The sequence below is a fragment of the Aquarana catesbeiana genome, linkage group LG02, assembly GCF_042186555.1.
Source record: "Aquarana catesbeiana isolate 2022-GZ linkage group LG02, ASM4218655v1, whole genome shotgun sequence".
Taxonomy (NCBI): Eukaryota; Metazoa; Chordata; class Amphibia; order Anura; family Ranidae; genus Aquarana; species Aquarana catesbeiana.
Genome location: NC_133325.1, coordinates 327,906,725 through 327,922,934, shown reverse-complemented (window position 1 = coordinate 327,922,934; position 16,210 = coordinate 327,906,725). Strand labels below are relative to the sequence as shown.

The following is a 16,210-nucleotide window of genomic DNA, read 5'->3' as shown; positions in this document are numbered from 1 at the left end:
GAACATGTCAGACCTCTGCAGAGATGCCACTGCTTCCACAAAAAGCACAAGAGCCCTGCTCTACAGCCTGATGGCAGGGAACACACATTTCCACTCAGGCTGTGGTTGTGGTTGTCTTATAACTGTCAGATATTGCACACTTTTTGTTTTGATGCACCTGAAATATATTTAGCTGATTTAAAGTAGAACTATAGGCAATTTAGGGTTATAACCCCTGTCAGATTTTTTTGTCATCCATGTCCCATTGGGGAGATTTCCCTTCACTTCCTGTCCCAATATCAAAACAGGAAGTGAGAGGAAATCCCTGCAAATTAAGGGAATAATTTGGGACCCTCCAGGTCACCAGAGCTAGTGTTCCCTTTGGAAGATTTTCCCTCTATTACTTTTCTGGGGAAAACCCAAAATCTTTTTCTTTTACTTTCACATTCAATGCTAATAGTAGACAAAGACAAATAGAGAGGGCGAATCTCCCTAATGGCAAAGCAGACAATAAAAACCTAATATGTGTTCTAATCCCTCTCCACTCTACCCAAAACAAACAAAAAAAAAGTTTTACCTTTAGACCCCTTTCACACTGAGCCGCCCTGGGCGTCAGTGGTAAAGCGGCGCTATTTTTAGCTCCACTTTACCATTGTTTTAGCGGCGCTATTCGGCCGAAAAGGGGTTAATGGGGGTATGGTGGCGCTACCCCATTGTTTTCAATGGGCAGGAGCAGTGGAGGAGTGGTGTATTCACTGCTCCTCCACCGCTGCAAAGAAGCTGCTGGCAGGACTTTTTGTGATGCCCTGCCAACACAGCGCCTCAGTGTGAAAGCACTCGGGCTTTCACACTGGGTTTGCAGCTGAGGCTTTTTTCAGGCACTATGCAAGCGCTATTTTTAGTGCTGTAGCGACTGAAAAACGCCTCCAGTGTGAAACGGGTCTTAGGGCAGTTTCACGCTGATTTGCTTCAGTAAAACACCTATGCGTTTAATGTAGCACTTTTGCAGTGCTTTTGCAGCCCTTTTGATGCGTTTTTTAACTGTTTAAAAATAATACAATTAAACTATGTTGTGCTAAAAGTTATTGATAGCAACTAGAGCAGTAAAACAACAGTAGCCAGCGCAATATTGAAGAAAGTCAATAAAAAAATATATGTAGTAAAGGTCCCAAAGAATTAACCAGGAGCAAATGTTCAAATGATGGTTCAATCTGTGGTAGGCACAAGATAGGGAGACCCGTCACCAGCACCCAATCATACAGCCTCTTACCCTATTTAATGGACCCCCATCACAGAGGTCACATCAGCCCATGTAAAATACAGGTGGAAGCCCATCACTCCTCATATATCTGGCAGCATTTTGGATGGTGAATGCAGCAGAGCCCAGATATGCCTCTCCTTACACAAGATTCACTCCAAAAGCACTCCAGTGATAATCACCATATATATAACATCCCATGTGGACAAAGGGAAAGACATGCCTAATTGAGATGAGGAAATGAGATGCGCTCCAAGCACCGCATATGACAACACCGCTCATTCACATATGAGCAGATGTAAAATACTTGCTTTGTTGGCCACAGATCTGCCTGTTCAGTTAAAAACAAGAGATCAAGAAATTGTACTATTGTACTATGGCATAGTATAGTCAGTATTAGTACTTTGCAGAGACAGGGCTTTTGACAGTCTATGGGGTTGATTTACTAAAGGTAAATAGTCTGTGCACTGCAAGTGCAGTTGCTCTCGGTCTATAGGGAACGTGCAAGGGAAAAAATGCATTTTTGCTTGAACATGATTGGATGATAGAAATCAGCAGAGCTTCCCCTCAGATCTAGAGCAACTGCACTTGTAGTGCACTTCTAGTGCACAGCATATTTTGCCTTTAGTAAATCAACCTCACTGTCTTTTTACAATTCAAAAGCAAAAACATCCTGGTGCCCGTGCAGGTTAGAATATTTAGGCCGGACCATACGACAGCTTCAGGTACAGTTAAAAGAACATGTTACCAACATTAAGAATGGATACCCAAAACATAGTTTGTCCCATCATTATGCTACCCATCATAGTAGGAGCTTAAAGGGTACAATATTTCTGGGCATCGATAAATTCACGGGTAACTGGAGGGGTAGCCATATGACTAGAGGGGTGTCCAAATTAGAGACCCAATGGATCTACAAGGCCAGAACTTACAATGCTCACGGTATGAACGTGGAATAGGATATAAATGCATTCATTAGTAATACTTGAGGTCTAAACAGTTGATTTATCCCAGTAATGCGTTGTGGTTAGGAGCATTTTTACTATTAGTTTTATTTTTCCCTTTTTTTATTCCTTTTATAATCATGTGCTGTATATGTATTAAATGATTTAATTCAATTTTATTTTTATCTCTGTATCTGTGTATGTTTAGTTTACCATTTATATTGTTGAATGTAATATCTCCGCAGTCCACCAGATGGCGCTGTGTCTGAGTGCATTACTAGTTCTTATAAACACAGTTTTTCCAATTCTAATTCTATACTATTATTTCATTATGCCATAGTATAATAGTGCAATTTCTTGATCGCTTGTTTTTAACTGAACGGGCAGATCTATGGCCAACAAAGCAAGTATTTTACATCTTGTTGTTATATCCGGACCTTGGCGCGCATCTCACTTCCTCATCTCAATTAGGCGTGTCCCACATATATATTCTGGTCGAGCGTCTGTCTAGCCACGCCCCTGACGATGTCATTCTCTGATGAAACGGCACTTTACATTTTTTTTTTATTTTACTTTTTATTTTATTTTTTTACACTGTCCTTTAAAAAAAAAAAAAAATTGGGTCACTTTTATACCTATTACAACAGTAATAGAGAAAAAGCACAACAGGACCTCTTAAATGTGAAATCTGGGGTCAAAAAGACCTTAGATCTTATATTTACACTAAACGCAATTAAAAAAAAAATGAAATGTAATTTTTTTTTTTACCAAATCGAAAAAAAATTCCCCATTAAGAACGTTAAACAACACTTCCGCCTTCCAATGCTATGGAGCCGAGCGGGGGCCATCTATCCCTCACTCAGCATCCAGGCAGTGAGGGGAGCGGTAGAAGTGATCACACAGCGAATCCGCCACTAAGACCACTTTTATCTGAAAGAGGACAGTCCATCGTTTTTAAAAATACCGGGGTTATGGCAGCTAGCTGCTGCCATAACAAAGGTATTTTCCCATCAAAGTAGCGATGTATAAAGATGGCGGCTGGTCCTTAAGTGGAGGACATGTGCCTCAAAAACTGCATCAAAAATGCATAGCGGGAGCATTTTTGAGGCGTTTTTGAGGTGCTTTTGAGGCGGTTCCTATTCATTTTAATGGAGAGGAGCGTTTTTGGTGCGATTTCTTTAGCTCCCCAAACCTGCTCCAAAGATGCTGCAAGCAGGATTTTTTCACTGCAACAAAAGCGCCCTGCCCCAGTGTGAAAACTTTCAATGGTTTTAAAGGGAAGCATTTTCTTGAGATTTTCAGGTGCATTTTTTTAACACAAAAGCTGGAAAACTCCTCAGTGTGAAAAGGCCCTTATCCAATATGAAGGATCGGATCGAATGTCGGAGGATGCCAACGTAAAAATGTCTGTTGAAATCCTCTGCTCCATGCAATGCTGTACCCAAACGAAATTTGTGTCCTTTTCTTCCCACAAATAGAGTTTTCTTTTGATGGTATTTGATCACCTCTGTGGTTTTTATTTTTTGCGCTATAAACGGAAAAAGACCGAAAATTTTGAAAAAAAAATGATATTTTCTACTTTTTGTTATAAAAAAATCGAATAAACTCAATTTTAGTCATACATTTAGGCCAAAATGTATTTGGCCACATGTCTTTGGTAAAAAAAATGTCAATAAGCGTATATTTATTGGTTTGCGCAAAAGTTATAGCGTCTACAAACTAGGGTACATTTTCTGGAATTTACACAGCCTTTAATTTATGACTGCCTATGTCATTTCTTGAGGTGCTAAAATGGCAGGGCAGTACAACCCCCCCCCCCCCCAAATGACCCCATTTTGGAAAGTAGACACACCAAGGAAATTGCTGATAAGCATGTTGAGCCCATTGAATATTATTATTTTTTGTCCCAAGTGATTGAATAATGACAAAAAAAAAAAAAATTACAAAAAGTTGTCACTAAATGATATATTGCTCACACAGGCCATGGGCATATGTGGAATAGCACCCCAAAATACATTTAGCTGCTTCTCCTGAGTATGGGGATACCACATGTGTGGGACTTTTTGGGAGCCTAGCCGTGTACGGGGCCCCCGAAAACCAATCACCGCCTTCAGGCTTTCTAAGGGCGTAAATTTTTGATTTCACTCCTCACTACCTATTACAGTTTTGAAGGCCATAAAATGCCCAGATGGCACAAAACCTCCCCAAATGACCCCATTTTGGAAAGTAGACACCCCAAGCTATTTACTGAGAGGCATGTTGAGTCCATGGAATATTTTATATTTCGACACAAGTTGCGGGAAAGTGACAAATTTTTTTTTTTTTTTTTGCACAAAATTGTCACTAAATTATATATTGCTCACACAGGCCATGGGCATATGTGGAATTGCACCCCAAAATACATTTAGCTGCTTCTCCCGAGTATGGGGATACCACATGTGTGGGACTTTTTGGGAGCCTAGCTGCGTACAGGGCCCCGAAAACCAATCACCGCCTTCAGGATTTCTAAGGGCGTAAATTTTTTATTCACTTCTCACTACCTATCACAGTTTTGAAGGCCAAATGACCCCATTTTGGAAAGTAGACACCCCAAGCTATTTGCTGAGAGGCATGGTGAGTATTTTGCAGCTCTCATTTGTTTTTGAAAATGAAGAAAGACAAGAAAAAAAATGTTTTTTTTTCTTTTTTCAATTTTCAAAACTTTGTGACAAAAAGTGAGGTCTGCAAAATAATCACTATACCGCTCAGCAAATAGCTTGGGGTGTCTACTTTCCAAAATGCTGTCATTTGGGGGGGTTTGTGCCACCTGGGCATTCCATGGCCTCCGAAACTGTGATAGACAGTGAAGAGTGAAATCAAAAATTTACGCCCTTAGAAAGCCTGAAGGCGGTGCTTGGTTTTCGGGGTCCCGTACGCGGCTAGGCTCCCAAAAAGTCTCACACATGTGCTATCCCCATACTCAGGAGAAACAACAGAATGTATTTTGGGGTGTAATTTCACATATTCCCATGGCATGTTTGAGCAATATATCATTTAGTGAAAACTTTGTGCAAAAAAAAAAAATTTGTCTTTTTCCCGCAACTTGTGTCACAATATAAAATATTCCATGGACTTGACATGCCTCTCAGCAAATAGCTTGGGGTGTCTACTTTCCAAAATGGGGTCGTTTGGGGGGGTTTGAACTGTCCTGGCGTTTTATGCACAACATTTAGAAGCTTATGTCACACATCACCCACTCTTCTAACCACTTGAAGACAAAGCCCTTTCTGACACTTTTTGTTTACATGAAAACATTTTTTTTTGCAAGAAAATTACTTTAAACCCCCCAAACATTATATATTTTTTTAAAGCAAATGCCCTACAGATTAAAATGGTGGGCGTTTCTTTTTTTTTTATACACATTATTTGCGCAGCGATTTTTCAAATGCATTTTTTTGGGAAAAAACACACTTTTTTAAATTTTAATGCACTAAAACACACTATATTGCCCAAATGTTTGATGAAATAAAAAAGATGATCTTAGGCCGAGTACATGGATACCAAACATGACATGCTTTAAAATTGCGCACAAACGTGCAGTGGCGACAAACTAAATACATTTTTTAAAAGCCTTTAAAAGCCTTTACAGGTTACCACTTTAGATTTACAGAGGAGGTCTACTGCTAAAATTACTGCCCTCGATCTGACCTTCGCAGTGATACCTCACATGCATGGTGCAATTGCTGTTTACATTTGACGCCAGACAGACGCTTGCGTTCGCCTTTGCGCGAGAGCAGGGGGGGATAGGGGTGCTTTTTTTTTTTTTTTTTAATTTATTTTTTTTTTATTTTTTATCTTATTTTTAAACTGTTCCTTTCATATTTTTTTTTTATTCATTTTTATTGTTAGTTCAGGGAATGTAAATATCCCCTATGATAGCAATAGGTAGTGACAGGTACTCTTTTTTGAAAAAATTGGGGTCTATTAGAACCTAGATCTCTCCTCTGCTCAAAGCATCTGACCACACCAAGATCGGTGTGATAAAATGCTTTCCCAATTTCCCAATGGCGCTGTTTACATCCGGCGAAATCTAAGTCATGAAATGCTTGTAGCTTCCAGTTTCTTAGGCCATAGAGATGTTTGGAGCCCCTCTGGTCTCTGATCAGCTCTATGGTCAGCTGGCTGAATCACCGGCTGCATTCTCAGGTTCCCTGTTGGGACAGGAGAGCCAGAGAAAAACATGGAAGATGGTGGGGGGGGCATTCCCTCCCACTGCTTGTAAAAGCAGTCTAGAGGCTAATTAGCTGCTAGGATTGCTTTTACATGAAAGCCGACCGCTGGCTGAAAAGAGTGATACCAAGATGATACCTAAACCTGCAGGCATCATTCTGGTAGAACCACTCAAAGTCCAGCAACATACCAGTACGTTGCTGGTCCTTGTTGGGCATATATTGTAATCTTTTTTTTTTCATGCAGCCTGTGGGCTGAACGAAAAAAAGAGATTGATCGGTGGGTATGCCCACCATTAGAATACCTCCCTTCATCCACCCACTTCTAATGATGGGCATACAAGCACCATTTATATATGCCGAAGCATGGGGGCATCTGCCCCAAAAGTTAGGAGCAAATCACGCCCCCGCCCCTACTGCCCCCATGCTTCAGCATATATCACCTCCGCTGGAGTCACGGATTTATATATCGTGGGTGCAAACGCTGTTGCTGTCAAGATAAATACATCTGCGCTGCAGCTTAATGGCGTACCTGAAGACAAAAAAATGGTTAACAATAAAACACAGTAAACAGTAAAGCATAAAAAATTGCATACCTGAAAAGCAAACATGATAAAACATAATAACAATAAAACATTGCAGAAAAGAATACAGTAAAAAAGAGCAGAACAATAGAGAGAGAATAGAGAGAGAGAGAACAATAAAACAACTATTTTTTTTTTATTTTATATATTTTTTTGTGTTTTTTTTTCTTTTACACTTTTTTTTGTAACTGTAGCTTTTATAACTATAACCGGTTCCATGTTCGGGTCTCTGAAAATGTGATGGCATCTTGGGAGACCCTGTGAAAGTGTGCCTAGTCTGTGCAATGCTGTACCCTACGCTAATACTCAACTAGTGTATGGCAGCGTTCAAAACATTCACCAATGCAAAGACCAGGATTGTCAGGACAGGAGGGACAATAATAGCGGGTGTCACGCCTATATCCGCGCTTGCTGCAGACACGACATCTTTTTTGGGGGGGTTCGTTGGGTAGGGGTACTCTGGAGGACATAAAGAAAATGCCTCTCATGCAGCCGATTGCATTTGGTTGGGGATGTGAATGGGGGAAGTACGGGTGCTGCAGAAGTGGTGGGTCCCCAATTAGGATTGGCGAATGCAGCAGGAAGGGCATTATGGGCACGACGGGCCTGTGTTTGTCTTCTTCTTGATGGCAGCGGGACACTACTTGTGCTTGCCACCTCGCCAGCTTGAACTGCACTTATGGGTTTCACCACGTCACCAAGTGTTACTGCAGTGCTGGTTTGACTATGACGGGGTGTACTAGGCTGCTGGTGCTTGCCAGTTCACCAAAACGCTACCAAAAAAACTGTTATCGATTGCAGGGATCAGGCCTGACTCTGCGAACGCTGCAGTTATGTGTTTAGTGTTTTGTAAGTGACAGTGATCGATCGATACTGCACTTGGGTGGGCTGGGCTGGGCCGGGCGGAGGGGCAAAACGCAGGTGCTAGCAGGTATCTGGGCTGATCCCGCTAACACTGTGTTTTTGGGAACCATACACTGCTGGGGACGCTGGTATAGATCTGATCGGATCAGATATTGATCCGATCAGATACTATTCCACTAAGGGAGGTGTGCTTTGCGTGCGTGGGTGTTAGCGGTACTGGCGCTAACCTGACGCTGCCTGGGGTGACGCAGACCCTATCTGACCCTAAAACCTAAGTTATATCACCGCCGGGTGATCAGGGGGCTAAACCTTTATTAGGTAATAAACGGCGGGTGCCCTGACACTATAAAAAATAAATGAACTAACCAGCGTCACCCGTAACAGTTATACGGTGATCACTGGTGAAAGGGTTAACTAGGGGGCAATCAAGGGGTTAAAACCTTTATTAGGTAGTATATGGGGGTCCCTGACGCTATAAAACGCTGACAGCAAACCTATATATTTACCTCCCTAACTAGCGTCACCAGTGACACTAATACAGCGATCAGATAAACGCGTGTGTTGTGTTGTGCAACTCACATCGATGTCTTCTCTCCTCGGTGCTGGAACGGAAAATACCGAGCCGAGGAGTGATGACATCACTTCCTCTGCCGCTGTTTACTATACAGCAGCAGAGGAAGAATCTCATTGGCTGGGAGCGATCGCGAGGGGGTGGCCACGAATGGATGGCCTCCCCCTCACCTCTGATCGCTCCCGGACAGAAGCTGACCACCTCGGGCACCGGGGGGGTCCGATCGGACCACCCGCCCGCGGGAGGCAAGTAACGCACCCATACGTTACTTTGCCTGCCCGTGCCATTCTGCCGTAGTATATCTGTGTGAGGCGGTCGACAAGTGGTTAACTAGGGTTAATTTTTGGGGTAGGGCTTCTATTGCAGCCATCTTAGAAAATCGAGATAGGTCTTATTTTCAGGGTAGGTCTTATTTTTGGGGAAACACATCAGTGCCCATCAGTGCAGCATATCAGTGCAGCCTCATCAGTGCACATCAGTGAAAGAGAAAAATTACATATTTACATTTTTGCTAATTTTTACAATTTTATAACAAAAACTAAGAAAAACTTTTTTTCTCAAAAGTTTCGGTCTTTTTTTGTTAGTGTAGCAAAAAATAAAAAATCCAGTGGTGATTAAATACCACCAAAAGAAAGCCCCATCTATCTATCTTTATGTCTAAAAACATTTTTGTTTGGGTACAGCATTGCATGACCCCGCAATTGTCATTTAAAGTGCAACAGCTCTTAAAGCTGAAAATTGGCCTGGGCAGGAAGGGGGTGAAAGTGCCCAGTATGCAAGTGGTTAATTGGACTTTTCAGGTGTCAGAGTGTGTTCCCTTTCTTTTTTTAAAAGCTGTAAGTAAAACAGGCACCTGCTATATATAAAAAATGATTATTTGGCATATTCCTTAATTGAGTACAATTTCTTAGTTAATTTCCTCAATTAGCACTTTAGTGATAAACAATAATTTTGTTATGCGGTATATTACTATTAGCCCCTTATGACTTCATCCAAATAAACATGAAAAAGTACCGAGAATTTTGTGAACTTTAAGCTACATTTATAATTACCAAGTTGCCAATTACCATTCTTTGTTCTTTGTTTCCTGTTGAGAAACTATCAGTTACACCAGAGCTGTCCAAACCATTGACCAAGTATTGATTTCAGTTTTCTTTTTTTTCTTTTTGTGTATAACCTGCTTATCTAAATGGATGTTATTGAATAATAGTATAATGTTAATCATATTTTTGGGATGCTGTAAAATAGACCTGGGAAGAACTTTTAAATATTATTTGTGGGGTAAGAAATGGTTAAAAACGGCACTAAGCACACTTGAAAGGAATACTAAACTGTGCTAATGTTTTATGGTGACTGAAATCAAGACGCTCCACAAGTCTTTGTAGTTGCAAAAAATACTGTATATTTTTTCGCAACAAAAATCCTTGGTTGGGACACAGCCCGTCTTTTTATTTTTCCTTGAGTAACATCATATTTATTTATGCTTATTTTAATGGATGTTTTACAGGATCAAATGCATGTATGTAACCACAGTTGTTTTTTTCTTAGACATGGAAATGGGTAGTAGCGCCAATGGCCCTATATGTCATTGAAAGACTCATCCGATTTTGGAGATCACAACAGAAAGTTGTAATTACAAAGGTAAGGTAATACTGTTGACATATAATTCTTCATAAGTGAAGTCTAATACACCAGATGTATAAAGGATATTTCTTACCTAGAAGTTGTTTGGTTTATTTTGTATTATTTAAATTCAGATTTCATGTTCAGTTACAAATTGCTTTTAAAATTTTAGGCCTTTGAATGGTTCTGAAAAAATGGAGGACCCTACTGACCATGTTGATCCTCTACCATTTTAGGTTGTTACACATCCTTTTAAGACATATGAACTACAGATGAAAATGAAGGGCTTTAAAATGGAAGTTGGTCAGTATGTCTTTGTACAGTGTCCTAGAGTATCCAGTCTGGAGTGGCATCCTTTCACATTGACTTCTGCCCCAGAAGAGGACTTCTTCAGCATTCACATTAGAATAGTTGGAGACTGGACTGACGGATTATTTAAAGCCTTGGGATGTGACAAGACTGAAACTCAGGAAGCTTGGCAGCTGCCTAAGTAAGTTTTCTGAAACTAAATCAATTCCCATTCTGTTATTGTGCAATCTATTATGGAATTCAGAATTTTGCTTGTAGTAGTTCAATATAAAATCCTATCATATACTATGTAGATCAGGGGTGTTCAACCTTTTGAGGAGCGAGGGCCACCTAAGTGATTTGGTAAATGATCGCGGTCTAAAATGACTACCAACCAAACCACAAATGCAAATGAGCCCTTAATGTCCTGAGACCCCTAGGGTGCTTACACACTGATGGTCTGTTGTTTACCCACATCGCGGGTGCAGCACAGTGCCCCTGCAGATATTCTGCGAGTTAGCTGCGCTTTGCCATAGACTTCTATTACATCTTGTGCATTCTGAAACTCCTGTACCACCAAAACTCCTGCACCAAACCCACAGGATATAATAGAAGTCTATGGAACAGTGTGGCTAACCCGTAGGAAAGCTCCACCTGTGGATCAGAGTGAAAGCAGCCTAATAACCCTTTTTTTTAATAAGTGCTAATATATAAAAAAAGTGTAGCACTATAAACTCCAAAAAATTAAATATATGGTGTTTAAACACCTTATAAAGTGTATAACAAACAGATGTTAATATCGAGTACTATGATGTACTCTATATGGTACAAATACTGTGTACATATTAAAAACAAAGTAAACAAACAATACAATATTAGTGTAAACTACATGATACACTGTGTACATGTATGAAATACAAATAATAAAAATTTGAAAATGATAATATAGATAAAGTAAAGTCCAAAGAGTCCAAATGGGGTTGACACCACTCAGAATTCTTATAAAGTAAAATCCACCGATGTTGGTGAGAAGATATGAAATAAAAGTGAATAAGCCACCACCAAGGGTCTTAGGGGGCTTACCGAAGGCAAATAATTAGGAGGGACCAATGTCCACCTAAATGTTAGGGTTAAGGGATCAACTGGATCAAACAGGCAAGTGGAAGTATGGAAGCAAAAAAAGTGATCAGGAGAGTGAGCAAGATCATCAAAAGCACAATATTCAAATAGCGGTAATTGTGAGGGGTCCACCCAACGCGTTTCTGCTAAAGAACTGTCATCTTTAGCAGAAACGCGTTGGGTGGACCCCTCGCAATTACCTCTATTTGAATATTGTGCCTATGATGATCTTCTAATATATAACTGTGGAGGCTCAATTGCCATCTTTACAAGAAAAAGACAATTCCATAGCTCAACTCACCAACCAGTCTGCTGACCAACCAAATTTACCTGTCTAACCGTATGTTAAAAGCAGGGGTTTAGTTAGCACACATTTGCAAACGCATGTGAAAGCTGCAAGGCCTCGTCAAGGCACCCTGTATTACTTGCAGTCCTAACACTAAATTTATAAGTGTCTCCACAGTGGAAGCACATGCATTGAATGGATAGGTGTGAGACAGGTGAGCCAGGAGGCCGCCCTAGCCCCCTTAAAGGGACAGGACACACACTGGACACCCAGCAGTAGCAGCAGAGGCGTCCAGTGTGTCCCCGACCCAAATATACAAACGGTAACAAGACACTGGTCACCGCCCACACCCATAACTGGCCTTCACAGTAAGGAGCACATGGAGGGCATATACATACAAGAAAAAGACAATTCCATAGCTCAACTCACCAACCAGTCTGCTGACCAACCAAATTTACCTGTCTAACCGTATGTTAAAAGCAGGGGTTTAGTTAGCACACATTTGCAAACGCATGTGAAAGCTGCAAGGCCTCGTCAAGGCACCCTGTATTACTTGCAGTCCTAACACTAAATTTATAAGTGTCTCCACAGTGGAAGCACATGCATTGAATGGATAGGTGTGAGACAGGTGAGCCAGGAGGCCGCCCTAGCCCCCTTAAAGGGACAGGACACACACTGGACACCCAGCAGTAGCAGCAGAGGCGTCCAGTGTGTCCCCGACCCAAATATACAAACGGTAACAAGACACTGGTCACCGCCCACACCCATAACTGGCCTTCACAGTAAGGAGCACATGGAGGGCATATACATACAAGAAAAAGACAATTCCATAGCTCAACTCACCAACCAGTCTGCTGACCAACCAAATTTACCTGTCTAACCGTATGTTAAAAGCAGGGGTTTAGTTAGCACACATTTGCAAACGCATGTGAAAGCTGCAAGGCCTCGTCAAGGCACCCTGTATTACTTGCAGTCCTAACACTAAATTTATAAGTGTCTCCACAGTGGAAGCACATGCATTGAATGGATAGGTGTGAGACAGGTGAGCCAGGAGGCCGCCCTAGCCCCCTTAAAGGGACAGGACACACACTGGACACCCAGCAATAGCAGCAGAGGCGTCCAGTGTGTCCCCGACCCAAATATACAAGTGGTGAGTTGAGCTATGGAATTGTCTTTTTCTTGTATGTATATGCCCTCCATGTGCTCCTTACTGTGAAGGCCAGTTATGGGTGTGGGCGGTGACCAGTGTCTTGTCAATTGCCATCTTTGTTTGGAAGCCATTGAGGATATCTCACTAAGCCTTTTTGACTTGGATGACGTAAGTCCTCTCAAGTCAACAACCTCTGGTAAGCCTCTTGATGCCTTCGGTGACGGCTTTTGAACCACCAACAGCTCTCCTGCTCACTTTGTTACTTCCATACTTCCACTTGCCTGTTTGATCCAGTTGATCCCTTAACCCTAACGTTTAGGTGGACATTGATCCCTCCTAATTATTTGCCTTCGGTAAGCCCCCTAAGACCCTTGGTGGTGGCTTCTTCACTTTTATTTCATATCTTCTCAACAACATCGGTGGATTTTACTTTATAAGAATTCTGAGTGGTGTCAACCCTATTTGGACTCTTATATAATCATTTTCAAATTTGTATTATTTGTATTTAATATATGTACACAGTGTATCATGTAGTTTACACTAATATTGTATTGTTTGTTTACTTAGTTTTTAATATGTACACAGTATTTGTACCATATAGAGTACATCATAGTTCTCGATATTAACATCTAGCTGTTTGTACACTTTATAAGGTGTTTAAACACCATATATTTAATTTTTTGGAGTTTATAGCGCTACACTTTTTTGCATATTTTCTAACACTTGGGTCTATAGGTGTGTTGGCTGCTATTCAATTCCAACTTTTTACACAGCGCCGTATTACTTATATTTTATAAGTGCTGATATGCCCATAGCAAAAGTGCAGTGTATGTGATATTTAATAAATGTATCTTTTCCTCTTCTAGCTTTTGCTGGCATCGCTCTCCAGGCTGCTAGAAATAACCCAGGAAAAGTGCACTTGGTATCACAGCCTGGGACAGGAGCCGGCGTTACAGAAGAAGCATCAGCTTATGTTGCTTCTTATGTCTAAGAGGCTGCATGCTCCCCTTGCTGTCAGTCCCAGCTCCATGCTCTCTGATGCTCTAGGATGGCAGGTCAGCAACCCTTTGATCGCAATCTGGGCTTGTCGACCCCCCATCCCAGGTCGCAGGCCACATCATAGGCCATGGGTTGAACACCCCTGATGTAGATGTTTATGATCTGGGCAAAAATGATCGCCTTGGGCTTCTTTCACTCTTGCTGCTATGGAGCGGTAAAAACAGGTGATTGATCTGCTTGGATAGATACACATTGTTGCGGCCACAATGCTTTGCAATTTCAATGCTACATTTTGAGATTAGACAAGTAACATTGCCTGTCAAACTCTCTAATGTAAGCGACTAGGGTCACATGTCAACTGCGAGCCAAATGCTTGCTACATTTCCACAACCCAAAATTGCCATTTGGCAATAAAGAGCTACCTACTGAACCATCCTCTGAAATTCAATCCACTGCAGATGTCTTTTCAGGTGGGATGGGGACACCACTGCAATTGTGAAAGGAGCCTTAGAGCTTTTCAGAGGTTAAGAGGCAAGATGTAGGCTACCACCATTTTTGAGCTCTTGCACGATTGCTTCACACCCTCCAATCCAAACACACACATACACACATCACAGCTTTTGTGATACACTCCTGTAAACTTTATACAGTATAAGTTTACCATATCCAAAGATGGTCAGATCTGTTGGAGACACAGCCAAGCCACACTCCAGTAGACCAGATATTAGATATGGCCCAAAGTGCAGTATTTTAGAAGTATTTGAAACGCTTTCTTGCAGTGTTTTTCACTTCGCTGACTTATTTTTCATTCATTTGCGATGTGCTTGCCTGTAAAATGATTTACATAGTTACATAGTATTACATAGTAGGTGAGGTTGAAAAAAGACACAAGTCCATCAAGTCCAACCTATATGTGTGATTATATGTCAGTATTTGTCAATGCCTTAGTACATCCTCCTCCATCCATGCAGGTAATAGCCCTGTCCTCATCTGGTAGTGTTCAAATACTCTCTGTGCTGGCCAAGCTCCTCTGCTCACCCCTGACCTACCTACGTAACCTTTTACGTAGCTGCTTGTTGAGGAGTGAAGTTAAATACTATAGAGTGGTGGTTGAGAGACAGCTCTGAGTATAATGGGGCTGCTGACATTACATCCAAAATGGTGGTGCCCACCATCATTCTACACAAGGAAGGCTTTTGCAGGTCAATAACATGCATAAAATATGTTGAATGCAAAGGTTATTGTTGAAATGAAAGGTCTGGTGACAATCTCTTTAAGTATTTAAGGAAATCCAAATGCAATATTATAGTAGATACATTGTTTGATTTTGTTCCCCAGAATTTCAATTGATGGTCCCTTTGGAACAGCAAGTGAGGATGTGTTCGACTATGAGGTTGCTATGCTGGTTGGAGCAGGAATTGGAGTTACTCCATTTGCTTCTGTCTTGAAGTCTGTCTGGTATAAATACTGCAGCAATGTGTCAACTCTAAGGTTAAAAAAGGTAATTATAATTCATTCATTAAAAAATTTGAAATTATACTTTTTTTCTAGAAACTGACATAGTTACATAGTCTTGTTGAAAAAAGACACAAGTCAATCTAGTTCAACCAATAAAAGTTTTCAAAATAAAAAATATCATACAACCCTATATACACAATCCCATACCCACAGTTGATTCAGAGGGAAGACAAAAAGCCCAGCAAAGCATGAACCAATTTGCTCCAGCAGGGGAAAAAAATTCCTTCCTCATCCCCCGAGAGGCAATGAGATATTTCCTGGATGAGCTTTACCTATAAATGTTAGTGTATCTAGTTATATTATGTACATTTAGGAAAGAATCCAGGTCTTTTTTAAGCGATCTACTGAGGTGGAATGTAGCAGCTCTTGAGGGAGTCTATTCCACATTTTCACAGTTCTTACTGTGAAGAAACCTTTCAGCATTTGGAGATGAAATCACTTTTCCTCCAGACGTAAAGAGTGCCCCTTGTCCTCTGTGATGACCTTAAATGAATAACTCAGCATCAAGTTCACTATATGGACCACTTATGTATTTATACATGTTGATCGTATCCCCCCTTAATTTCCTGTTCTCAAGAGAGAACAAATTCAGTTCCTCTAATCTTCTCCATGCCTTTTATCAGTTTGGTTGCCCTTCTCAGCACTTTCTCCAGTTCCCTGATATCCTTTTTTGTCAACTGGTGCCCAAAACTGAACTTCATATTCCAGATGAGATCTTACTAATGATTTGTACAGGGGCAAAATGCTATCTCTCTCTCTCTGGAGTCTAATCCTCTCTTTCTTTTTTTTTATTACCACTTCAGCAAACACTATCGTGAG

At 41.0% G+C, this 16,210-nt stretch overlaps 1 protein-coding gene across 1 annotated transcript in view; it reads left to right on the top strand.

Moving 5' to 3' along the window:
* CYBB (cytochrome b-245 beta chain) overlaps window positions 1-16,210 on the top strand; it is a gene marked incomplete in the record, with an annotated part of 63,887 nt that overhangs the window by 28,443 nt on the left and 19,234 nt on the right. Inside the window, 3 exon segments of the mRNA XM_073614821.1 lie at window positions 9,957-10,049; window positions 10,268-10,521; window positions 15,212-15,374. Of these exon segments, the coding sequence (XP_073470922.1) occupies window positions 9,957-10,049; window positions 10,268-10,521; window positions 15,212-15,374 (510 nt within the window).